Source organism: Lutra lutra, chromosome 9 (genome assembly GCF_902655055.1).
Source record: "Lutra lutra chromosome 9, mLutLut1.2, whole genome shotgun sequence".
NCBI classification, from domain to species: domain Eukaryota; kingdom Metazoa; phylum Chordata; class Mammalia; order Carnivora; family Mustelidae; genus Lutra; species Lutra lutra.
Genome location: NC_062286.1, coordinates 77945482 through 77968646, shown reverse-complemented (window position 1 = coordinate 77968646; position 23165 = coordinate 77945482). Strand labels below are relative to the sequence as shown.

Genomic DNA, 23165 nt, shown 5'->3' with positions numbered 1-23165 from the left:
TATGATAAATCACATACATTTATGTCTTTCTGAACTCTCAATCCTAAAACACTGCTTTATGTGTGTATTTCTGCTACTGACACTCACTGTTTTAGTTAAGCAGTTTTGCACCATGTTTTCACATAACCAAATAATGTAAAAATATTAAGGATGGCACACACTAAAAATATTTCCTATCTTGTGTTATTTTCCAGTATCAAATATATTGAAAAGGCTCAAGAATAATAAATGAGACAAATTATATTAATACCAATACACACATAATTTAGACATTACCTAATATTATGTTCACTGTACTGTAAGTTATTGTTTCTTATTCAATCGTAATAAGGAGTTTTGTTCAAAGACTGGCCTAGACCTAGTAAATGGCAGAACTAAAACCTAAACTTCATATTCCATGATCCTTCCATGAACCACTAAGTTAAAAATAGAGCAATTATCTATAAAAGCCTAAATTTCTCATTTTTAATCAAAGTACCAGACCAAGTAGATATTCTATATATACACACGTATATCTACATACACATGGATATGCATATATTTATTATACACCTACACACATACATACACACATGCATGTGCATGCACACACACACTTTTACTTGAATGAGGAAAATATTTCTAAATTTCTAAATCTAAGCTGATATACCTGAAGCTTTTGATATTCTACCAATATTACAGCTTAACTATGTAACACAAAAACAATGAAACAAAAACTAAAAATCTGGACTATATTTCCTGAGAGACGGTTACCGTCTCTTGGTTTCCCAAATGCAGTTAAAATACATAAGATCCTTATGTAATAACTATTACTAAACCAAAAGAGATCCATTTTGGATACATCACAAAACAGATCCCACTATCAGACACTAGGAAGGATCTAGAAGCGGGAGACTGTAGCTGTGTGCATTAGAAGTCCAGGTAGGCCCTGGGATTCACTGGCGGGAAAAGAATTACCACTGTCACATGTGAGAGTGTATAAGGCAGAGGGTCCACAAATTTCTCTAGGAGACTATGAGATACCAACCACCATGTCATTTAGCCCAGCCAGGAGAAAAAAAAAAAACTTTTTTCAAAGAATGGCAGAAGGGGTCTTACCAATACATTCCCCAAATTTAAGCTGTAATGTTAGCCAGGGATCCTGATTCATACTAGGTTACTACAATGATACATTATTATTGACTCCCTATCCTTTAAAGGCTTATACATATTATATTGCATATACTATGTACAATAATTTGTATACAAAGTACCACATCATCTGCTCAAGCTGTCAAAGGAAGGATGATGAGCTAAAAAGAGTCCAAATGAAGCTATTATAATCCCAAGCACCAATGAGATTTTACAAATACCAAACAGTTATATTATATACTATAACGACCAAATTTAAATCAACTAAGCCTTGGAGAGAATCATATTTTTAAAACATTCATTTCAGTAGAGGAAAGAGATGACTTTGGAGAAGGAGAAAGTGGGTTTGGAAGAGAACATAGTGGGGCTTCTTTGATTAGAGGTCAGGGACTTGCTGGAAAGGAGACTGTGCCCACAGGGAAAACAAAAGCAAGCGATCTGCCCTGGTACTTGCAGAGTACACCCTTGCTACCCAGAGTATTTGAGTGACCTGTTATGTGAAACACCGAAGCAGCCAGCACTTCTTTGAGTTGAAGGATGCCATCCTATAATTCTCCCTAGCAGGATGGCATCTCTCTCCAGGCATGATGAAACAATAGCAGACATAACCTCTCAGAGAGCAGCTTTGATATTTAAGAAGGAAGTACATTCTAAAGTAGCAGAACCCAAAGAATGAAATATGCATACCTACTCCTAAATAGAGGTAAGCAAAAAGAGAGCCCGGCTTTCAAAATAATGTGTTTTCCATAACAGCAAATATATTCTATGGAGCAGTGCATCATTATGCCAAAATGATTGTATGAGATTCATTTTTAATTTCTTCCTACAACATTCGAAGGAATTCACACTCTGAAAGAATAGCTCAAAAATACAGAACACTTTACAGGTCATACATTTAAAAACACAAAATGCTTCTAAATAAAAAGGGTAAATATTTAAAAATATTTCTTTTCTAATACATCAGGAAATAAGAAACTATCTAGAAGTTTCACTTATTACTGAAAATTAAAGGTTTTTCCATATCTTTTTGGTTAGAAAACAAATTCAGGAAGTAAGACTGAACCTCTTATCTTTAAAATTTTACAATGAATAAAATCATTACTTGGTTTTAACAATTAGCCTAAAATTGAGATGAATGGTTCTATTAAACCATAAATATATTTTGTGTATATGTGTACATATGTGTGTGTTTTGTACATACACATATGTCAGGTTTTTATAACTATAAAGTACTTCAGTTATTTTTTTTCCTATTATCAGGATGTTTTATTAACCTGGGGACTATTCCTAAAACAAATGAACAATTCCATCTATTGGTTCTCTCATAGTATTAGAAACTTTTTCCTCATTTAAATATCTTTCAGTGTACCATCAGTGTACTACCATGTGGTGATTTAGGAATAGATATTCTTAAATAGAACTCTTGCTATCAAGATTAAGAAGACCAGAAGTATTCCTTATTTAAAGCCCAGAAGTATAAAAGTTAAACTGATATTTAAAACAAAAGACAACAAAATTAACTCAAAAATAACTCAGGAAAATCTACTTTTTGTATTGATGAATTGCTGATGTATTAAATATATGAGAAATAAATCAAACGGAAATTTTTAAGCACACATCTTCTATGTTTACATGATGAAAACTTACCATTATTTTTCAAGTTATTTATTCCAATTATATTGGGCTGTGAGACAGAATTATGATTGTAGTGCCCTCTGCTGGGATTTCTAGTCATAGACTCAACCTAATACCACTATTAGTGTAAAATCAAACATTTGAGGGGTCAAGCAATAAATCACTTTTTCAGTCACTTATCACTTTTAAGTCTTGGCAAAGATTATACAAAAGTTATAAATCAACATTTATGCTATGTAACAGGATTTTGCCAATATCATTAAGTGAAATATCAGTATAGATTTTTCTTTTAAAATAGCAATAATGTAAAATTACACCAAACAACATGTTTTAATAGGTCTTATTTTTTGTCACTACTTCTATCACTTGGCAATATACTCAGCTTTTTGACGCAACATTTGTGACAAGACATTTTAATAAATTACTACTTTGGTAATCTGATCTATTTTTTCCTGCTTTGTTAGTTCAATCAAAATAGCTTATTTTAAAACATGAGAACAACCCTTAATAATATTATCTTCACTATTAGAAAAAGAAGGAAGGACATTTTAGAGGTACTCATCACCAGTAATAATCAATAGCATCCATTTACTGTCAACTATGAGGAATATAGTATATGTTATATGCTTGCTATATATTTTATCCAATTCGAAGAGACAATATAAATTGATATAAACTGACATAATATAAAAGGGGCAAGATGAATTTCGGAGCCAAGATTCAAATATAGATGGGTCTCATTCTAAGGACTCAAATCTTTACATCAAACAAAACAACATCAGTGAAAAAATACTTTTGCATGCAATTTCTCCATTTGTCAATGCAACAATGGGGATGGATGAGGGTGGTGTGGAACAAGTTGATGAGAAAAAATGTCAGAAAAGGACAAGATAGATAGTTATTCATGTATAAAACAATAGCATAGACCTTTAGGAATGTGTTTTTATTATACATAATGCTACCAGCTAGTGGCCCTATTCATACTGAGCCACTGGGAACAATGCTTGATTTTTACATCACTGAATCAAAAATTCCACATTTAACATTCTAGGATCATGTTCCTAAATTATACATGCATAAGCCTGACTTAATGTTATTTCACCTTCCCCTAGAACTAAAGGAGAATGTCTCCTCAATCACCATTAGCCCTAATCCCCAATAAAATGAGATATGCCTAAGTGGGAAAGAATTCAGCAAGTGCCAACATGTGGAAACTAAAAGGCACACTTGTCACTATCTTTGAAAAAGAAACCCATATTATTTAAATATTTTTGGGCAATTTGGGAATACTTACAGATTCTTCAGTGACAAAATATATAATTATTTTTATATACTATCAAAAGCTTGTCATATATGGGCATAAAAACAAAATTACTGCCTGAGTATTGCTGAATATTATTCTAAGCAGATCTAAAATTAGAGGGCATTTGATAAAGTAGTACTGTTAGCAAAGTATGTTATTTATTTTAGTTCAGAGAATAGTTACAGCTATGAAATTACCTTTGAGGAAAAAAGTATGACTACAATTTTTACATTTAAAAAGGTCATATTAAAAAATAGAATAAAAATAAAAAGACCAATGATAATTCACTCTCTACAATGATAATTCACTCTCTTAAGAAAAATATCTTATGCAACACACACGAAGAAATACACAGCTCTGATCATTGTATATTGTTTAACACAGGGATATAAAGATATTCTTGGCTGATTTCTTTCATCATATAACATGATAATTATTTAAATGATTCTCTCAGTGGAGAAATCTATCACGACAATCAGAAGCTTAGATGAAAAGACAAAGTGTTCTATAATATAATATGCCATAAAACAAAAACCTACTGGCACTGTATTAACAGTAAGGAAAACAAATGTTCTGGTTTTATTTCATAGTGAAAAAGAGAAGCAGGAAATGGAAAAGAAAGTACCCAAAACTGCAAAGAAGAAAGAGACAGCCCATCTGTTGAATTAACTGAGAAGGTCAAAATGGAAACAAGAAACAAAAGGGTAGTACTAGAGAGTCCAGTGTTCCTTCTGACCTACATTCTGTCACACACACACATGCACCCACACACACACTCACACACACACAGCTGCAAAGTATGAAAATAGCCTTCTCCCACTTTGTAGGTGCATCTTTTTTTTTTTAAGATTTTATTTATTTGACAGAGAGAGAGAGAGATCACAAGTAGGTGGAGAGGCAGGCAGAGAGAGAGAGAGAGGAGGAAGCAGGCTCCCCACTGAGCAGAGAGCCCGATACGGGGCTCGATCCCAGGACCCTAGGATCATGACCTGAGCTGAAGGCAGAGGCTTTAACCCACTGAGCCACCCAGGTGCCCCTGTAGGTGCATCTTATATGACACTTATCTCACAGCTAAAAACCATGAGTTTATATTACACACACACACACACACGCACACACACATCACTATAATAAATATATACTAAAACATATACTATATATAATTAAAATATATACTAAGTATTAATTCACTTTTTAGAACAATAAAAGTATTTCCACAAAGGGAACATATATAACTTACAAACATTTCCTGTATTGTCAAAGCTGGTAAGAACATCTTCAACATTCAAAGATCCGTTATTATGCCTAGAAAAGAATAAAGCATTTTAATTATTCTGAAATATTAACAATTATTGCATTTTCAGAAAGGTGAAACTGTGTATTGTGATATACCCACCCAAAACTAATAAACCCTTTCCTGTTGTATTTTCAAAATATTTTCTGCCCACTAGAGGGAGAAGGAAAAGAAATAACAGAATACATTTCTGATACTCTTGATGATTAATATATATTTTAAAGTATTAGTAAATAATTTTTATTGTTGTTTTAGCTATATAAAGGTGAGGTAGATTATTAAAGACAACAAAACAAAACCTTACCTTTGAGAATCTCAAAAGAAAAATTAATCATCAACCTCCAGAACCAAACTCAAAAATAAATAGATTTCCTCTGCACCAGACCAACAAATTCAGAATTTTCAAAGAACTAACCAACCTTCAAGTCTGCACAATCCACAATTAGAAAGTTCTAAATGTCAGGGGGCAAATTGTTTTGTATCTTTTTCAACTAACCTTAATTCCACTCTATTTAATTCTGATCTCAGGAACTTGACAGCTCCTGAAATATCTAATTTGACTACTGATATTTTAGTACTGATATTTTAATACTTATATTTAATAGTTTAATACTGATATTTTAATATTTTAATAATTACTGATAATTTTAATAAAATACTGATATTTTAGTAATTTAATAATGTTATTCTTCAGATATAAATGGGCCCAAATGTCAGTAGGTCATACGGTTTGAGATACTTTTCCAGTGGTGATTTTAAAAAATAAATAAATAAATCAGAGGCACCTGGGTGGCTCAGTTAGTTAGCATCACACAGACCTAGTTCTTCGATACAGTGACTAAGTGAGATTGTAAGAAGTTAATGTGCAATCATTACTGGCCAAATTAGCATTGGGCTCATCAGTATCCTAATCTAAGAAAACAAAGTTAACAATGTGTTATCAATAATACAAGATTCTGCATAGAGATGAGGTTATGTAACCTATCATGGAAAACTACAGTATACATGTGAGGAACAAGTGTGAAAAAAGGATGAAGTATTTAGTATCTAAAAAGCAAGATGGAGCTATTAAAATGATCAGCAATGTGGCACAGAACTCAAAAATCTTTTATTTTTTTTAAAGGTTTTATTTATTTATTTGACAGGGAGAGAGATCACAAGTAGGCAGAGAGAGAGAGATGGGGAGGCAGGCTCCTTGATGAACAGAGAGCCTGATGCGGGGCTCGATCCCAGGACCCTGAGATCATGACCTGAGCTGAAGGCAGAGGCTTAAGCCACTGAGCCACCCAGGCGCTCCTCAAAAAATCTTTTTCATAAATATAAAAGCAATATACAGCTCCTTCAAGAGAAAAAACAATGCTCCTAATCCTATCATGCAGAGAAAACCATTATTAATATTTTGGAGCATAGCCTCCAAATTTATTCCATGCTCATAATAACTGAGAGCACATTGTCCACAGTCTTGCAATTTGTGTTTTAAGATATTATAAACAGTTTCCCACATCACCATATCCTCCTGTAATATGAATTTAATGGCTGCCAAGCAGATGAATGAATGACTGTACCATAACTTACTGAACCAATGTCTTATGTTGGATTTTAGTTTGTGTCCAATTTTGTACTATTTATACTGACCATCCTTGCAGAAATATCATTGAACCCATTTCTCATTACTGCCTTACAATAAATTCCTAAAAGTTTCTCAATTCAGGGTGAAATAAATATTTGAAATTAAATATATATTCTGAAAAATGTTAAATATTTCTAAAAAACAGAAACTGGGATAATTAAAGTGAAATGCATATTTGAAAGTTAAAAAGCATTATTAAAAATAAAAAGTGGATTTCTCAAGAGTTACCACTAAAGCAGAACTTGTCTATTCTTGAAAACATCATCTCTTGAAGCCAAAAAAGAGAGTGAGCCTATGACATTTCTAAATGCGGTAGGAAGTAGGGAAAGTATAAAACTAACCCTATACCTCTGAATAACTTACAAAAAATGAAAATTATTTCTCTATGAAGTCTAGAATTCCTAAAAGAAGGAATCTCATGAAAGAACGTCAGCAATCACTGTCTTCAATAGCATAAGAATTAATGCTAACTATAGGAAAACTCATGCACACGATGTGGTAAAGATCCAGTTTGATTATTTCAAGTTCCTTTCATTTGTCCTAAACTCAAGGACTATTTTTTGTTCACTGAGTCATCTACTTTATTGTGTCAAATCTGTAAGATCTTGCTACCCCTAATTTTTCAACAGTTTTCCTAGGTCCTGCCTGGACAATGTGGTTAGATAGAAAAGTATTTACAAGGAAAGGACCCTGAAACTTCAATCTTAGCATTATACTGGCAATTAATGTTATATACCATGACAATCTTTTGCCAACATATCAAGGAATAAAAAGTTCTCTCTACCTTTCTCCTAAACTCTAAAGCTTTAACTTATTTCCCAAACCCTTAATAACAATAGCATCATAGGGGCGCCTGGGTGGCTCAGTGGGTTAAGCCGCTGCCTTCGGCTCAGGTCATGATCTCAGGGTCCTGGGATCGAGCCCCGCATCGGGCTCTCTGCTCAGCGGGGAGCCTGCTTCCTCCTCTCTCTCTGCCTGCCTCTCTGCCTGCTTGTGATCTCTCTGTCAAATAAATAAATAAAATCTTTAAAAAAAAAAAAATAGCATCATAAATGTTCTCACCACAAAAAAGAAATGGTAACTATGTGACATGATAGTGGTGTTAGCTAATGTTATGGTAATAATCATTTGGTAATATGTAAGTGTTTCATATCAACACATAATACACCTAAAATTTACACATTATATATCAATTATATCTCAATAAAGCTGGGGGAAAAATTACCAATAGCCAGTTTCTTTTCAAAGTCAACCTGGTTTTTTTTTTCACAAGCACTTTAAGCCAGCCTAGAACTGAGGACTTTTGAGTTTTTCCCAAGAATGGACTATAAAGTAAGGAAGACTAATGAGCAAGTCACTGGGGAAGATAATTATGTGAAGAGGGAGGAAAAGGCTAATAAAGGAAAAGTCTGAAGTCTAAAGACATCAAGAGGTTGGAACTGGAGGTTAAAAATAAGTGAGAGTTAAATATGATATCAAAAGCGCACACACACACACACACACACACACACACAAAACTAGATAAGCTAAATGTCATGAAAATTAAAAACTTTTGTCCATCAATGGACACTATGATTGAAGTGAAAAGACAACCCACAGAATGGGAGAAAATATGTGCAAATCACTGAGTCTAGTGTCCAGAATAGATAAAGAGTTCTCATGATTCAACAACAAAAAGGTGACCCAATTAAAAATGGGCAAGGCATTTGAACAGATATTTGTCCAAAGATGATACACAAATAGCCAAAGAGCACATGAAAGTTTGGACATCATTAATCATCACAGAACTGCAAATCAAAACCACAGTAAGATATCACTTCATACTCACTAGAATGGCTAAAATAATAATAATAAAGTTAAAATAATAAGTGCTGGTAAGCATGGAGAAAAATTGAAACCCTCATATACTCCTGGTAGGAATGCAAAATGGTGCAACCATTGTGGAAAACAATTTGGCCATTCTTCAAAATGTTAAATAAAGATTCACCACATGACCCAGCAATTTTACCCTTAGGTACATACCTAAAAGAATTAAAAACTTTTACAGTCACAAAAACTTAGATATGAATGTTCACAGTAGCATTATTCATAATAGCCAAGAAGTGGAAACAACCCAAATGTCCATCAACTGATAAATGTATAAACAAAATGTGGTATTATCCATATAACAAAATATTTTTCAGCCATAAAAAAGGAATGAAATAACAATATATGCTATAACCCAGATGAATCAAAAACATTACTCTAAGTGAAAGAAGCCAGACATAAAAGTCCATATATTATCTATTTATATGGAATGTTCAAAATAGGCAAATCCATATAGATAGTAGATTAGTGGTTGCCAAGGTCTGGGGGGTGGGAGGAGGATGGAGAATCACTACGAATGAGAATGGGGTTCCCTTATAGGGTGACAGAATCTCTGGAATTAGACAGTGGTGATGACTGTACAACATTATGAATATACTAAAAACCACTGAATTTTAGTGGACGCCTGGGTTGCTCAGTTGGTTAAGCAGCTGCCTTCAGCTCAGGTCACGATCCCAGGGTCCCAGGATCGAGTCCCGCATCGGGCTCCTTGCTCAGTGGGGAGCTTGCTTCTCCCTCTGCCTGCTCTGCCTGCCACTCCCTCTGCTTGTGCTCTCTCTCTCTCTCTCTTTGACAAATAAATAAATAAAAATAATTTTTTAAAAAAGCATTGAATTTCAGTTTAAAATGGTTAATTACAATGGTAAATTTTATGTTATATGAATTTTATCTTGATTAAAAAGAAAACTGCCCCCCCAAAAAAGAAAGAAAGGAAAAGCCAGAGAGTAAAACAGGCCCTCAAAGGTTTCAGAAGAAGAAGAAAGAAGAGAGGTTTTCAGAAGGAAGAGGCTTGAAAAACTTGGTTCTAGATGCAACATGCTTCAGAGGTCTTTCAAAAATAAACGGCTCAAGAGTGAAGTAAGTCAGACAAAGACAAATACCATATGATTTCACATACAAGTGAAAGCCCATGAAAGGATGGACATCATTTAGTCATCAGGGGACTGCAAAGGAAAACTGGATAAACAAAACAAAAACAGACTCATGGATGTAGGAACAAACTCTGCTTATGGAGGAGAGGTGAAGGGCATGAACATTCTCAGTTATCAGGCTCTGTCGGTTAAGCGTCTGACTCTTAATTTAGATTCAGGTCATGATCTCAGGATCATGAGATCGAGAGCCCTGCATCAGGTTTTGAGCTTAACATGGAGTCGGCTTCAGATTCTCTCCTGCTCCCTCTGTCCCTCCCCCACTCCCATGGGCTCAATAAATAAATAAATAAATAAAATCTTTAAGAAAAAGAACAAACTTCCAGTTATAAAATATAAATAAGTCATGGGGAAGTAATGTACTGCATAGGGAATATAGTTAATAATGTAATAACTCTGGATGGTGATAGTGACTAGATAGATTTATCAGGGGAATCATTTCATAATGTATAAAAATGTCAAATCATTACGATGTACATCTGAAGCTAATAGGAGAAAGACAGTTACATGCATACATATATATGTAAGCAAACTACATAACCAGTCACGATTGGAGTTTAAAACAAGCTAAAAACCTAAGTTTTATTAGCACTTATCTATGATTTAAGTTCTATGAAAACATGACTCAGTGGATTGGTCTTTTAATTTCCTGCATACACTGGATCATATTTGAAAGGTTCTATAAAGTTCCCTCTAAAATATAAAATAAAATGCGAGAGAACAAAAACTGTTTTAATACTCACCTCTGTTATTAATATCACTACTAACATAAAACTATACTTTTTTTCTTTTTTAAAGTAGGCTCCATGCAGAGCTTGAGTCATGAGATTTACCTGAGATTACCCTGAAGATCAAGACCTGATCTGAGATCAGGAGTCAAACGTTTAACCGACTAAGCCACCCAGACACCCCAAAACTATCCTTTTAAATATAAATTCAGTATTCATATTTGTCTCAGATGCCAGCCTTGCCAAACTTTAAATGGGCACCTATGACATACCACATATGTAATGATAATCTGCCAAACATCTAATTTCGTAAGCATACGATTCCCATCACTAGTTCTCATTCATGAGCACTCAGAGTACATACTCAATTCAGTGGGATGAAGCTTTTATGTTTTCCTTTCCATAGAGAAGCAATACATGACCACACCACAGAGCATATGTTGTACTAGAAAGATGAACCACAGTCAAAGACAAAGTCATTCCTGATGTCTTGTCCATTCTAAGCTCCCTGGACAAGCCAAAAGTTAAAAGCTCTAGGCTTCTAATTCAGCAATTACCATGGCAACAGTAGTCTGATTGAAAGAAAGGAGGAGAGTTCAGACCTCTCAGTTTTTTCTACAACTGTGACATATACATATTCATAAATTAATAACTCGGGCACTTATCTGATTCCAATTATAATGTAAGTATTTAAATCTTTCAAAATATGCAAAGTCCTACTGCACTGAAATTGAGTTGAAATCTGGAGAGTGGGAAACAATTTCTAGCATCGATAGAGTAAACTCTGTTTATAACAAAATAGTATAACAAATTGCAGATTATAAGACAGTAGGATGGGAGGGACATAGCTTTTAATATAAACATCTCCTGGATGTTCTCTATACAAACATCTATCTAATTACAGGAACTTCTTCTATGAGGTTCTAGAAGTACCAGAAAGACAAAAAGACTTTACCAAGGAATAAAGTAGGAGTCATACCTTGGATTTTAATTTCCTAACTTTCAATTCTTTACTTAAGAAACAAAGAGTCAACTAGCCTCAGATACACAGAAAAGAAAACACATCCTGAGGATTTTGTCTAACTTTTACCTTGTCCAGACTTTTGCCTCTGGTGAAAAGTCACTAAGGGAAATTCTCCATTCCTTCATTTTATTTCTCTATTCCCACTCGCCTATTTCTCTTTGCTATTCCTTCCTTTTATGTATCATCGTACAAGGCTGACAAAAAATAATGGTCCAAGTTTTAATTTAGGCCACTGCTTATATACCTTTCAATAATACATATAAAATCAACTACTTTGAATTCACAAATATCTAGTTATTTACCCTATTAGGATACTTATTTCAAACCTAATAAAACTTTAAAGAGACAGAAATTAATACACAGGGAAATTTTAAGGACAAAACCACAAGCACCGATAAGTAATTTTTTTTTAAAGATTTATTTATTTATTTGACAGAGATCACAAGTAGGCAGAGAGGCAGGCAGAGAGGAAGCAAGCTCCCTGCTGAGCAGAGAGCCCGATGTGGGGCTCAATCCCAGGACCCTAGGATAATGACCTGAGCCGAAGGCAGAGGCTTTAACCCACTGAGCCATCCAGGTGCCCCAGCACTGGTAAGTATTAATCACTACATGCACCATCCCTGTTGAATCGGAACAGGTGACGTCAGATGATAAGAACTGAGAAAGTGAAAGCAGGGTTTATATTTATACTCTGTGAGGATCAAAACATCTCAAATGCTCTGCCATTTATGAGAATCCAGAAGCAGAGCTGTCGTCATATAACACATATTGACCACGGTTCCTCTAGAGAATGTGATGGTTCTTCAGAGACACTCCCCTGCACCTTCCCTCTCTGGATATTTTCTAGTGCCTTTGCCCTCACCTGAAATGACTTCTCACTTTCCCTCAGAATTTCCAACTACTTCCAGATCCAGCTTAAATTCCTGCCCCTTGAGGACTTCAGAAAATCACTCTTACCTCTAAACTCCTAATTTGTATGAAGTCTCCCACTCCTTTGGAAATTACTTATGCACTGCCTAATGAGAGCTCTGAGAATGGATGCTTACCTTTCCTTCTTATTTAATATTTTTATTATTTAACTTTTCACATTTTTAAAACCCTTAAGGGGGCGTCTGGGTGGCTCAGTTGATTAAGCGGCTGCCTTCAGCTCAGGTCATGATCCCAGGGTCCTGGGATGGAGCCCCACATCAGGCTCCCTGCTAAGTGGAGAGCCTGCTTCTCCCTCCCCCTCTGCCTGCCACTCTGCCTACTTGTGCTCTTTCTCCCTGTCAAATAAATATACAAATCTTTAGAAAAAAACAAAAAATAAAAAAATTCCTTGAGGATAATATGTCTTACTTTTCTTTTTATTAACCTATATAGAAGGTGCCATTAAATATTTATTGATTTAAATTTATTTAAAACTATTCACCACTTTTTTTTTTCAATCATTCCTTAGTGCTGATTTAAGAAACTTTAAAAAATGTAGATGAAAATAATGGTACCCCATTCCAAAACTACCTTCTAAACCACTATCTTTAGCTGCTGCAAATAATTTTTTTAAACTTCAGAATGCTCACAATTCAAACAATGCTGAAGAAGATAAAGGTAGCTAAAGAAATGTCATGGAGGCAGGCTGAGAGAAGAGTTGATATGAGATATTAAAGGAACAAGAATCGAGATCCATGTTGGGCAGAAAACAGAAAACAAGAGGAAGCGGTAAAAGAAATCAAGGTGAACAAAATTGGCAATGGAATGGAATGAACTATTCCTGGCAGATATCCTCCTCTACCTAAGCAACTGCAGTAATTTCAGTGATTTCCTATATAGTAAGAATTATGGAGTAAGAAATAGAATGCTCAGAATAATCAATGAGGATATTAGTTTATCTAGGCCTCAATCCCTTCATCTGTAAAATGAATAAGTGGATACATGATTGCCTCTGCAGAGACAGCATGTGCAGAAGTTGAAAGTGCAGACAGTGACTGTCATTATATAAAATGTTACCAATGGAGATAGCTAGGTGAAGGGTATGAGAACTCATACTATTTCTGCAACTTCCTGAACATCTGTAATTACTTCAAAGTAAAAGTTTTTAAAAAGTATAGGCTGTGGAACCAGACCACTGGGGTTTGAATAAAAGCACACTCATTGGCTGTATGACCTCGATCAAGTCATTTAACTTCTCTGGTTTCACTACGATCATTGTGAAATGAGTATAATAACAGTATTTACCTCATAAACTGTTGTGTGGATTAAATAAACTAATACATGTAAATCGCTCACAACAGTGTTTGTCATATAGTAGTCCCTTCGTGGTCAGCCTTTATTAATGTGGTTATGATCTGTTCAAAATTATTCTAAGATAGTGTTCAGCTCTAGAATACATGTAAGCTATTGTTATTTTTGCACCATTAATGTGGAGAGAAACAAACTAGTTTGAAAAAAGAGGGTAAATCTTGGCAGCCATCGCAGCCAATGTTTTAACTTGGTCACCTGTCTTCTCTCCATAAATGAGGGTTCACCGACAGACTGGCGTTGATTTCTTTGAAAAACAGCTATATCACAAAGAACCATGCAATTGGAAAGGAATTTCAGCTTACATTGGAGCCTGGGTTCCTGCTACATCAGTGTCATCTGCAACAGAACTGTGCCCTGGTTTGGAAACATTAAAGAACGGAAGATGTCACATTCTCTCCAGCTAACCCTTACCAGGACCTCGAAGATGTCAGGAAATTATTATTGGCACATTTTACACTTACTGCATCTTGTCACCCGTGAATGTAGAGGGTAAGTTTTAGAACTTTACACCTGAAGACTGCTACTGGGTCACTCAGTTCTTCCTTCTCTTTAATTTCCTTATAGATACTATCTTCCAATTGTTTAATCATCTTCATTACTACTTTGCAGAGTTACTGTAAAGATTATTGAATTAGCATACACGAAAACACCTTGCTCTGTATAGGGCATATAACAAGCACGTAATGCGTTTTTCCTCCCTTCCTAACCAAGAACTAAACTAACCATCTCCATGAGAACGTGAGGCAGTTGAGGTATTCCGATCAGAATCTCAAAACGAATATACAGGCAAGCTCACAAATCCCTAGGTTTTTATCTTCTTTTTGGAGTTTTCAATAATTATGAAACCAGATCCTAATTGTTCTTCCCTGCCTACCCTAGTCAATTTTTATCCAGATCCCAAATTTTAAGCTATTATGATGTCTTTTAAAGCTTAGATATTTTAAACTGAAATAGTTCAAGAAACATATACTATAAATAGACATCCTTTGTGAAAACTTTTTTTCTTAAAATTATTCCTTGCCTCACCTAAACCTTATTCAGTCACATTCCACTTAAAATGTTTTTTGCTCTTCTTACAGTTACTGTAAATGTGCTCCTCCCTCCCTTTCAAGATGTGAAATCTTGTCAAAAAAGGAAGATTTTATAAAATCAAACACCTACAGTAATATTGCAATATGCTAGACTATAACTGTGAGAGAAAATTAATTCAGTAAAAATGGTATCTTCTTACTTCAGTTTGCAACTCTCCTGTCTCTTTTTAAATGATTTTTAAATCCAGAACAGTGTATGCTTCTCACAATATCAGTGTTTTCAGCTGAATCTTCTCCTCCTATTCTTTAGATTCTATTCTGAAAGTAACAAAACATGAATGGGAAAAATACCAAAGCTTGGTTTTTCAGATAACTACTACTTGAAGAGTAGTTTGAAAAATTCTGTTTTCACTTTCAGCCTTCCTTGCCTCCTCAAAAAGAACTTGGTTTTTTGTCAAATGCTATGAGAGAATGGTTAAAAAGAACCTTTTGATTTGCAAGCCACTTTGTCCTCAAATGCTGCTACATTCCTGAGAATTTTTTTTCTTTAGTTCTGAGAATACAACAAAACCCAGTTAAAGTAGCAGGATTTCCTAACACAATGCTGCAAAACCCAAGTTCTGATCAAGACTACCTGCAAACGCAACAGAATGAATAATGAGATCCTTATTAGACTGCTTTTCTTCTACAAGAGAAAGATACTTTTTAAAAAATCGTCAAAGATGTTTACCTTAAAGAAATACTGTACTCAGGATAGAAGACACTTGTATATTGGACCCAAGCACCAACTTCCTCTTCAGTTGCCTTTTTTTGGGCTTCTGTTACTGAAAACAGATTAAATGATTCAAATCTTCTTACAGATACATGTCGCAGGCAATCATCCAGGTGCTTTTGCTTCAGAACCTTTGAAATAAAACCAAATATTGTGTTCATATCATATAAACACGGGTTAGGCGTTCCAAGTTTAAGTGGTAAGGGGACTTTCATTTCCAAAAGACAGCAGATTAGACAATGTAGACCAACCTCTTACTGGAGACAACTAGAGAAAATGGACAGAATATCTTTTTTTTTTTTTAAGATTTTTTTATTATTTATTCCACAGAGAAGGAGAGAGTGAGAGGGAGAGAGAGAGAGAAAGAGAAAGCAAGCAGGAGAGGAGCAGAGGCCGAGGGAGAAGCACACTCCTTGCTGAGTGAGGAGCCTGATGTGGGGCTCAATCCCAGAACCTGAAATTATGACCTGAGCCGAAACCAAGAGTCAGGTGCTTAATCAATTGAGCCACTCAGGCGTCCCTGGACAGGATATCTTAAAACATTATTTAAAGGTACCAGAGAGGGGTGCCTGGGTGGCTCAGTGGGTTAAGCCGCTACCTTCGGCTCGGGTCATGATCTCAGGGTCCTGGGATCAAGCCCCGCATCGGGCTCTCTGCTCAGCGGGGAGCCTGCTTCCTCCTCTCTCTCTCTGCCTGCTTGTGATCTCTGTCAAATAAATAAATAAAACCTTTTAAAAAAATTTTTTTAGGGGCGCCTGGGTGGCTCAGTGGGTTAAGCCACTGCCTTCGGCTCAGGTCATGATCTCAGGGTCCTGGGATCGAGTCCCACATCGGGCTCTCTGCTCAGCAAGAAGCCTGCTTCCCTCTCTCTCTCTCTCTGCCTGCCTCTCCGTCTACTTGTGATCTCTCTCTGTCAAATAAATAAATAAAATCTTAAAAAAATAAAAAATAAAAAAAAATTTTTTAATTAAAAAAAAAAAAATAAGGTACCAGAGAGGGGCACCTGGGTGGCTCACTGGGTTAAGCCCTTGCCTTCGGCTCAGGTCATGATCTCAGGGCCCTGGTATCGAGCCCCGCATCCAGCTCTCTGCTCAGCAGGGGGCCTGCTTCCCACCCCCTCACCCTCTGCCTGCCTCTCTGCCTACTTGTGATCTCTCTCTCTCTGTCAAATAAATAAATAATATCTTAAAATTTAAAAAAAAAAAGTAGCAGAGAACAAAAAACAAAGCAGAGAACTAGTGAAGATTTACCAGTGCAATAATTTAAATTTTTTTTTAAGATTTTTATTTATTTATTTGTTAGAGAGAGAGAGAGCATGAGCACAGGCAGACAGAGTGGCAGGCAGAGGCAGAGGGAGAAGCAGGCTCCCCGCTGAGCAAGGAGCCCGATGTGGGACTCCAGGACGCTGGGATCATGACCTGAGCCGAAGGCAGCCGCTTAACCAACTGAGCCACCCAGGCGTCCCCTACCAGTGCAATAATTTAAAAAGGAAATAAATCTAGAGAGGTGAACCTGGCTTTTACAATCATTTCCTTGTGGGGACATTGATCCAGTTCCAATAGAAAGAGCTAAGAAGACAAGCAGCACCTTTTACAGTCTGTGGACTTAGGGGATAAAAGTTGAATTTCAAAGCTTACTACCTAGGCAGGGGCAGGTATATTGTTCTGAGCCTATCTGATGTGTGCATGTATCTGTTTTAAGATAAACCAAATGAATAATTTTTGGGGGGTCATTGAAAACTGGATTTTTAAATATGGGAGAAACAAATATAATTGTAAGACTAATGATGTTGAAGTAAAAACTCTGTAGCTCTGAATTTGAATAAGTATAATAGAAACTAATGTTTATTTTATTAAAACGTTTTTAAAAAGATATATATTTCCTACATCTTACCACTTAAAAATTCTAGAAACAACCACCAAACTAGTAGCAATGGACACAATGCCCATATTGCTATCTCTAAATATCATTTTCTATTAAAACAAAGTAAGGCCCCTTGGAGAAATGGCATGAATTGTACAAATGAACCTTAGACATCCTGCAAACAAGAAAGCCATAAAGAATTAAGAGTTCCATGGAAAGAACTCCATAGCCAATTTGAATAGGGTCCATTGGCCAAATATGGGACGGTGTAAGCATTAACAAAGGTAATAAATGTAACAATCGAAACATATGAGTCCATCAGGTATTTTTTTTTTAATACCCCATTGATGGTCTTCAAAGGATGCTAGAGAACCAACTTATTATTTGGAAAACTAGTAAACAAAGAGAAAGAATCAAGTATTTTTCTGTCTTTCCTAATATGAACTGTAACCAAGAATATCCAAATAGATGATAAGGAGAAGTCTGCCTTTATAGCAGTATTCCAAGAAATAAATGCAGAAGGAATGACACAATTAGAATATCACCATTTTCAACCTCCTCATGAATTCATGAATCTAGACAATCATCATCAAGAAGAGAAATAACAAGACACCACTGTGATTAATGAAATTGATCAATTGATGATTGATGATGAAAACATATTCTACCATCATCTTGACCAATCAAACCAGAGCAAGTCAAAAACATTAAATCTGAATCTGGTCAAGCCTCTATATGTAGGAAATAGGAACTTACAGAAAACAGGAAATTAGGCATGAAGAAACACATTAACATCGTCATCAAGTACAATTAGCAAAAATCAAATTATGGGAAACTCTGAGAGACAACAAACTCAGTTTCTTCAATAACTAAATGGTAAGAGGTGAAAGAGACACATGCAGAGAGGGACACCTGGGTGGCTTAGTCAATTAAGCATCTGCCTTGGGCTCAGGTCATGACCCAGGGTCCTAGGATGGAGTCCACCTTCAGGGAACCTGCTTCTCCCTCTGCCTACTGCTCCCCCTGCTTGTGCTCTTGCATGCTCCTTCTCTCTTACTCTCTCTCTGGCAAATAAATAAATAAAATCTTGGGGAAAAAAAACATATGCAGAGGTCACATTTAGATTAAAAAGACTTATGAAACAGGGCGCCTGGCTGGCTCAGTCAGAAGAGGATGAGACTCTTGAACTTGGAGTCATGAGTTCAAGCCTCGCCCTGGATGCAGGGATTACTTAATAAAAACTTCATTAAAAAAAAAAAGACTTATGAAACTTATCAACTAATAACAATGTTCAGACCTTATTTGAATGTTTCAAAATAATTAAATTGTAAAGAAAAATTTTGAGACAATAGGGAAAATTTGGAAACTGACCAGCTATTATTACCATCAAGAAATTATTTTGGGTGTGGTATGGTATTTTAATTATTTTTTTTATTTTTTTTAAGATTTTATTTTTTTTTAAAGATTTTATTTATTTATTTGACAGACAGAGATCACAAGTAGGCAGAGAGGCAGGCAGAGAGAGAGGAGGAAGCAGGCTCCTCGCTGAGTAGAGAGCCCAATGCCCGGCTCAATCCCAAGACCCTGGGATCATGACCTGAGCTGAAAGCAGAGGCTTTAACCCACTGAGCCACCGAGGTGCCCCTTAATTTTTTTTTTTTTGAAGACTTTATTTATTTGACAGACGGAGAGAAGAAGGAAGCACAAGCAGGCAGAGCGCCAGGCAGAGGGTGAAGGAGAAGTGGGCTCTCTTGCTGAGCAGGGAGCCCAATGAGGGCTCAATCCCAGGACCCTGGGATCATGACCTGAGCTGAACGCAAGACGCTTAACTGACTGAGCTACTCAGGTGTCCCTTTAATTATTTTTTAAATTTCATCTTGTATAGGTATATACTGAAATATCTGTAGGAAAAAAACAATATATCTGATATCCATTTCAAAATAATCTTAGATGGGAGGGTGTGATGAGAGAACAGAGATAAAATAAAGTTGGTCGGGAGTTAAAAATTGTTGAAGTTTACAGATATATGAGTGATTATTATACTATTATCTCTAGTTTTGTATATGTTTGACATTTCCCATAATAGAAAGGTTTTTTTGAAGATATAGAACATCCTAATATTCATAATTAAATTAAAAAAACTAAAAAGTTACCTAAAACATCAAATATAGGGGCACCTGGGTGGCTCAGTGGGTTAAGCATCTGCCTTTGGCTCAGATCATGACCTCAGGGTCCTGGGATCAAGCCCCACATCGGGCTCTGCTCAGCAGGGAGCCTGCTTCCCCCTCTCTCTCTGCCTGCTTCTCTGCCTAGTTGTGATCTCTCTCTCTGTCAAATAAATAAATAAAATCTTCAAAAAAAAACACCAAATATATTTGGAAATAAAGCAATATACTTCTAAATAACTTAGGAACCAAAAAAAAGAAAACCCAATAGAAATCTGAAAGTATTTTGAACTGAATAATAGAAATACATTTCAAGACATATGAAATACAGATAAATTCATGCTTAAAGGAAAACTTGTGAAAAGGCTAAATATCAGTAAACTAAGCATCGACTGCAAAAATTACAAAAAGCAGCAAATTAAGTTCCCTAAAAAATAGAAATAAAGTAGAAAACAAAAATATAGCTAGAAGGATTAAAACACCAGAAGTTAGTTCTTTGAAGAAATTAATAAAACTGACAAATCCTTGATAACACTAGTAAGAAAAAAGAGAGAAAATTTAAATATGAACATGACATAGGTAGATTACTATAGATCCAGCAGGCATTAAAAAATAGCAAAGGAACATTACAAAAACTATGAAAATTTAGATGAAACGGACAAGTTCCTAGAAGAATACAACTACCAAAACTGAACACAAGAAGAGACAAAAAGTCTGAATAGTGCTAAATTATTTTAAAAATACAATGCATAGGTGGGTGGCAGGGGGAGGGATAACTGGATGATGGGCACTAAGGAGGGCACTTGATGTAATGAGCACTGGGTGTTATATGCAACTAATGAATTGCTAAATGCTACCTCTAAAACTAATTTTAAAAATAAAAATAAAAATATAATGCATAAATAAAAATCTTACCAAGGAAAACTCCAGGCCCAGACTGCTCATCAGCAAATTAAAACAAATGTCTAAGTAAGAATTAATGCATGTCTTACCACACTCTTCACTAAATCTTCAAATAACCCTATGGGCTAGATACTAGTTATATGAGAGGGGATGTTTATTTCACGAACATCAAAGAGCTAGGAAAAGGCAAAGAATCACCCTGTCTCTTTCAGCACTGATAGTTTCAAATATACGGCATTGTGTTTTAATTTAAATCACACTGTGAAATATTCCCTCAATCAGATTAAGTCAAGTATTAGACCTCTAGGTAAGTATTTATGCTGTACGTGTTTGTGAATAGTGTGTAATGGTCATTGCTACTTTTTCACCTGCCCTACATCCCTTCCTCTTGTGAACTGCCCCTCCCTCACTCTCTGAAATAATGGGATTGTTACTTCTCTGACACAGCATGGGCTAATGTCCCAGGTAGCCAAAGTCCCTCATTCTTCTGGATCCAACAACTGGTCCAAGCTTGGCCTAGTAGAGTCATTAATGGACATCATCTGGGTGTTGGGGAAAGGGTCATTTCTTCTGGATCACTAGTTGAGTGCATGATGAAAGCCTGTAGTTGCCAAAAACCATCTTTGCTATCAGGTAATGAGACACAACAAAGAGGAAAAGAGACTACTATCCAAAGCCTCTATCAGTATTGATCCATAGTCTTCATCTGATTAAAGTGATCACTAGGGTCAAAAGTCAGCAATTTATCATGTGACCTGGCATCCAATGATGAACTAGGTCAATGGGGTTTTTTTCTAAAAAAAAAGGTTAATCACAGGGGCGCCTGGGTGGCTCAGTGGGTTAAGCCTCTGCCTTCGGCTCAGGTCATGATCCCAGGGTCCTGGGATCGAGCCCCATATTGGGCTCCCTGCTCTGCAGGAAGCCTGTTCTCCCTCTCCCACTCCCCGTTTGTGTATCCTCTCTCACTGTGTCTCTCTCAGTCAAAAAAATAAATAAATAAAACCTTAAAAAATAAAAATAAAAAAAGGTTAATTACAAAACAAAAAAAAATATTGAAAAAAAAGTGAAGGACCCATTAGATAGCATTGAAGCCCTTATGGTGTAAGGGAATGACAGAACTGTGAAGAAGAAAACAAGCAGACACAAGTAGATGTCATGATAATATCTCATGAGAGAGAGAAAGAGCTACATATCTCTATCACTGTTTAGATTCCTGAGTTTTCCAGTTCTGGATGCATACAAGATGTGGATGGTCTGTTTGTATGAGACATATTTACTGAGTACTTGCAAAATATTTAATATACATAGTAGATTAGATTATGGAAAAATATTCACTTCCTTTCTTAAACCCTTCAAGGAAATAGTATACATCTCTGCCCTTTGATTTTAAGCTTGGCCAAGTAACTTAACTTTGGCCAACAGGATGTTAGCGAGGGCTTAAAATTTGTTTTGGTGGTTGCCCTTGCACTCTTATACCTCTGCCATCACCAGGGGAATATGTCAGCCAACTGGTCGGAGTATTAGAGCCAGTCTGCTGATGACAGCCTCTGTCGGTCAACTCCCAGGTGGCCCACAGACGCACAAACAAAATAAATGCTCACTGGTGTATGCCATCTTAATGTTATAGTTGTTTGTTACTCATTAACAGCTAACTGATACAAAACACTGAGGACTTGATACTATAGGCCACTTACTCTCAAGCTTTCCACAACACTTAACAATATTTGCTAAAAAACCAACTAGTCAGGCCCCATGCAATGTGCAGAGGATGGAGATTAATAAAATATCATCTTTTCCCAGGGAGAACTCCCATTCTAGTACATTAGATAGACTCTGATCAAATGATCATAAATTGATATGATACGGGGTTCACTGATAAGAGTGAGCTGAGGGTCTAACTCAGCCCAGGGGAGACAGAAAAGGCTTCATAGAAAACATTAAAATGCAGTTCTGAAAAATGAACAGTCATGCAACAAGTAGGAAAGAAGATAAGAAGACTCCAAACAGAGTACACACGTGTACCAAAACATTAAATGTCAAAACATGTGGGGAGTACAAATGGCAGCCATAGCTAAAGCTTGTCCTGGTTCTGATGTAGACAGCAACTCAGAATGAACACATGCACTGGTCAACTGTAGTTCTTACTATACTAAGGATCACTGAAATCATCACAGTAAGATTTGATTAATTTAAGGCCCTGACTACGTTGATAGTTCAACTTTATCTGATGTTTATTTCACTGTAGAAAGTTCCTATGATAATGACCTATGAGGACATGCATTTGTCATCCTATAATTTTGTAACATTAATAACAAAACCAGATTATTAAAGCTTTGGAAAGACTTTCAAAGCAAAGAAATGATCACTGAGTTATATCATGACACCATAAGAA

The 23165-nt window shown here is 35.9% G+C and overlaps 1 protein-coding gene across 3 annotated transcripts in view; it reads right to left on the bottom strand.

The window, feature by feature from the left end:
- Positions 1 to 23165, bottom strand: part of CAMKMT (calmodulin-lysine N-methyltransferase) — a 388588-nt gene that overhangs the window by 364184 nt on the left and 1239 nt on the right. For all 3 annotated transcript variants that reach the window (XM_047746722.1, XM_047746721.1, XM_047746723.1), the window contains exons 2-3: positions 15801 to 15973; positions 5310 to 5374 (exon numbers count right to left, since the gene is read on the bottom strand). In XM_047746722.1, coding sequence (XP_047602678.1) covers positions 5310 to 5374; positions 15801 to 15973 — 238 coding nt within the window. The remainder of the gene's footprint in view (positions 1 to 5309; positions 5375 to 15800; positions 15974 to 23165) is intronic.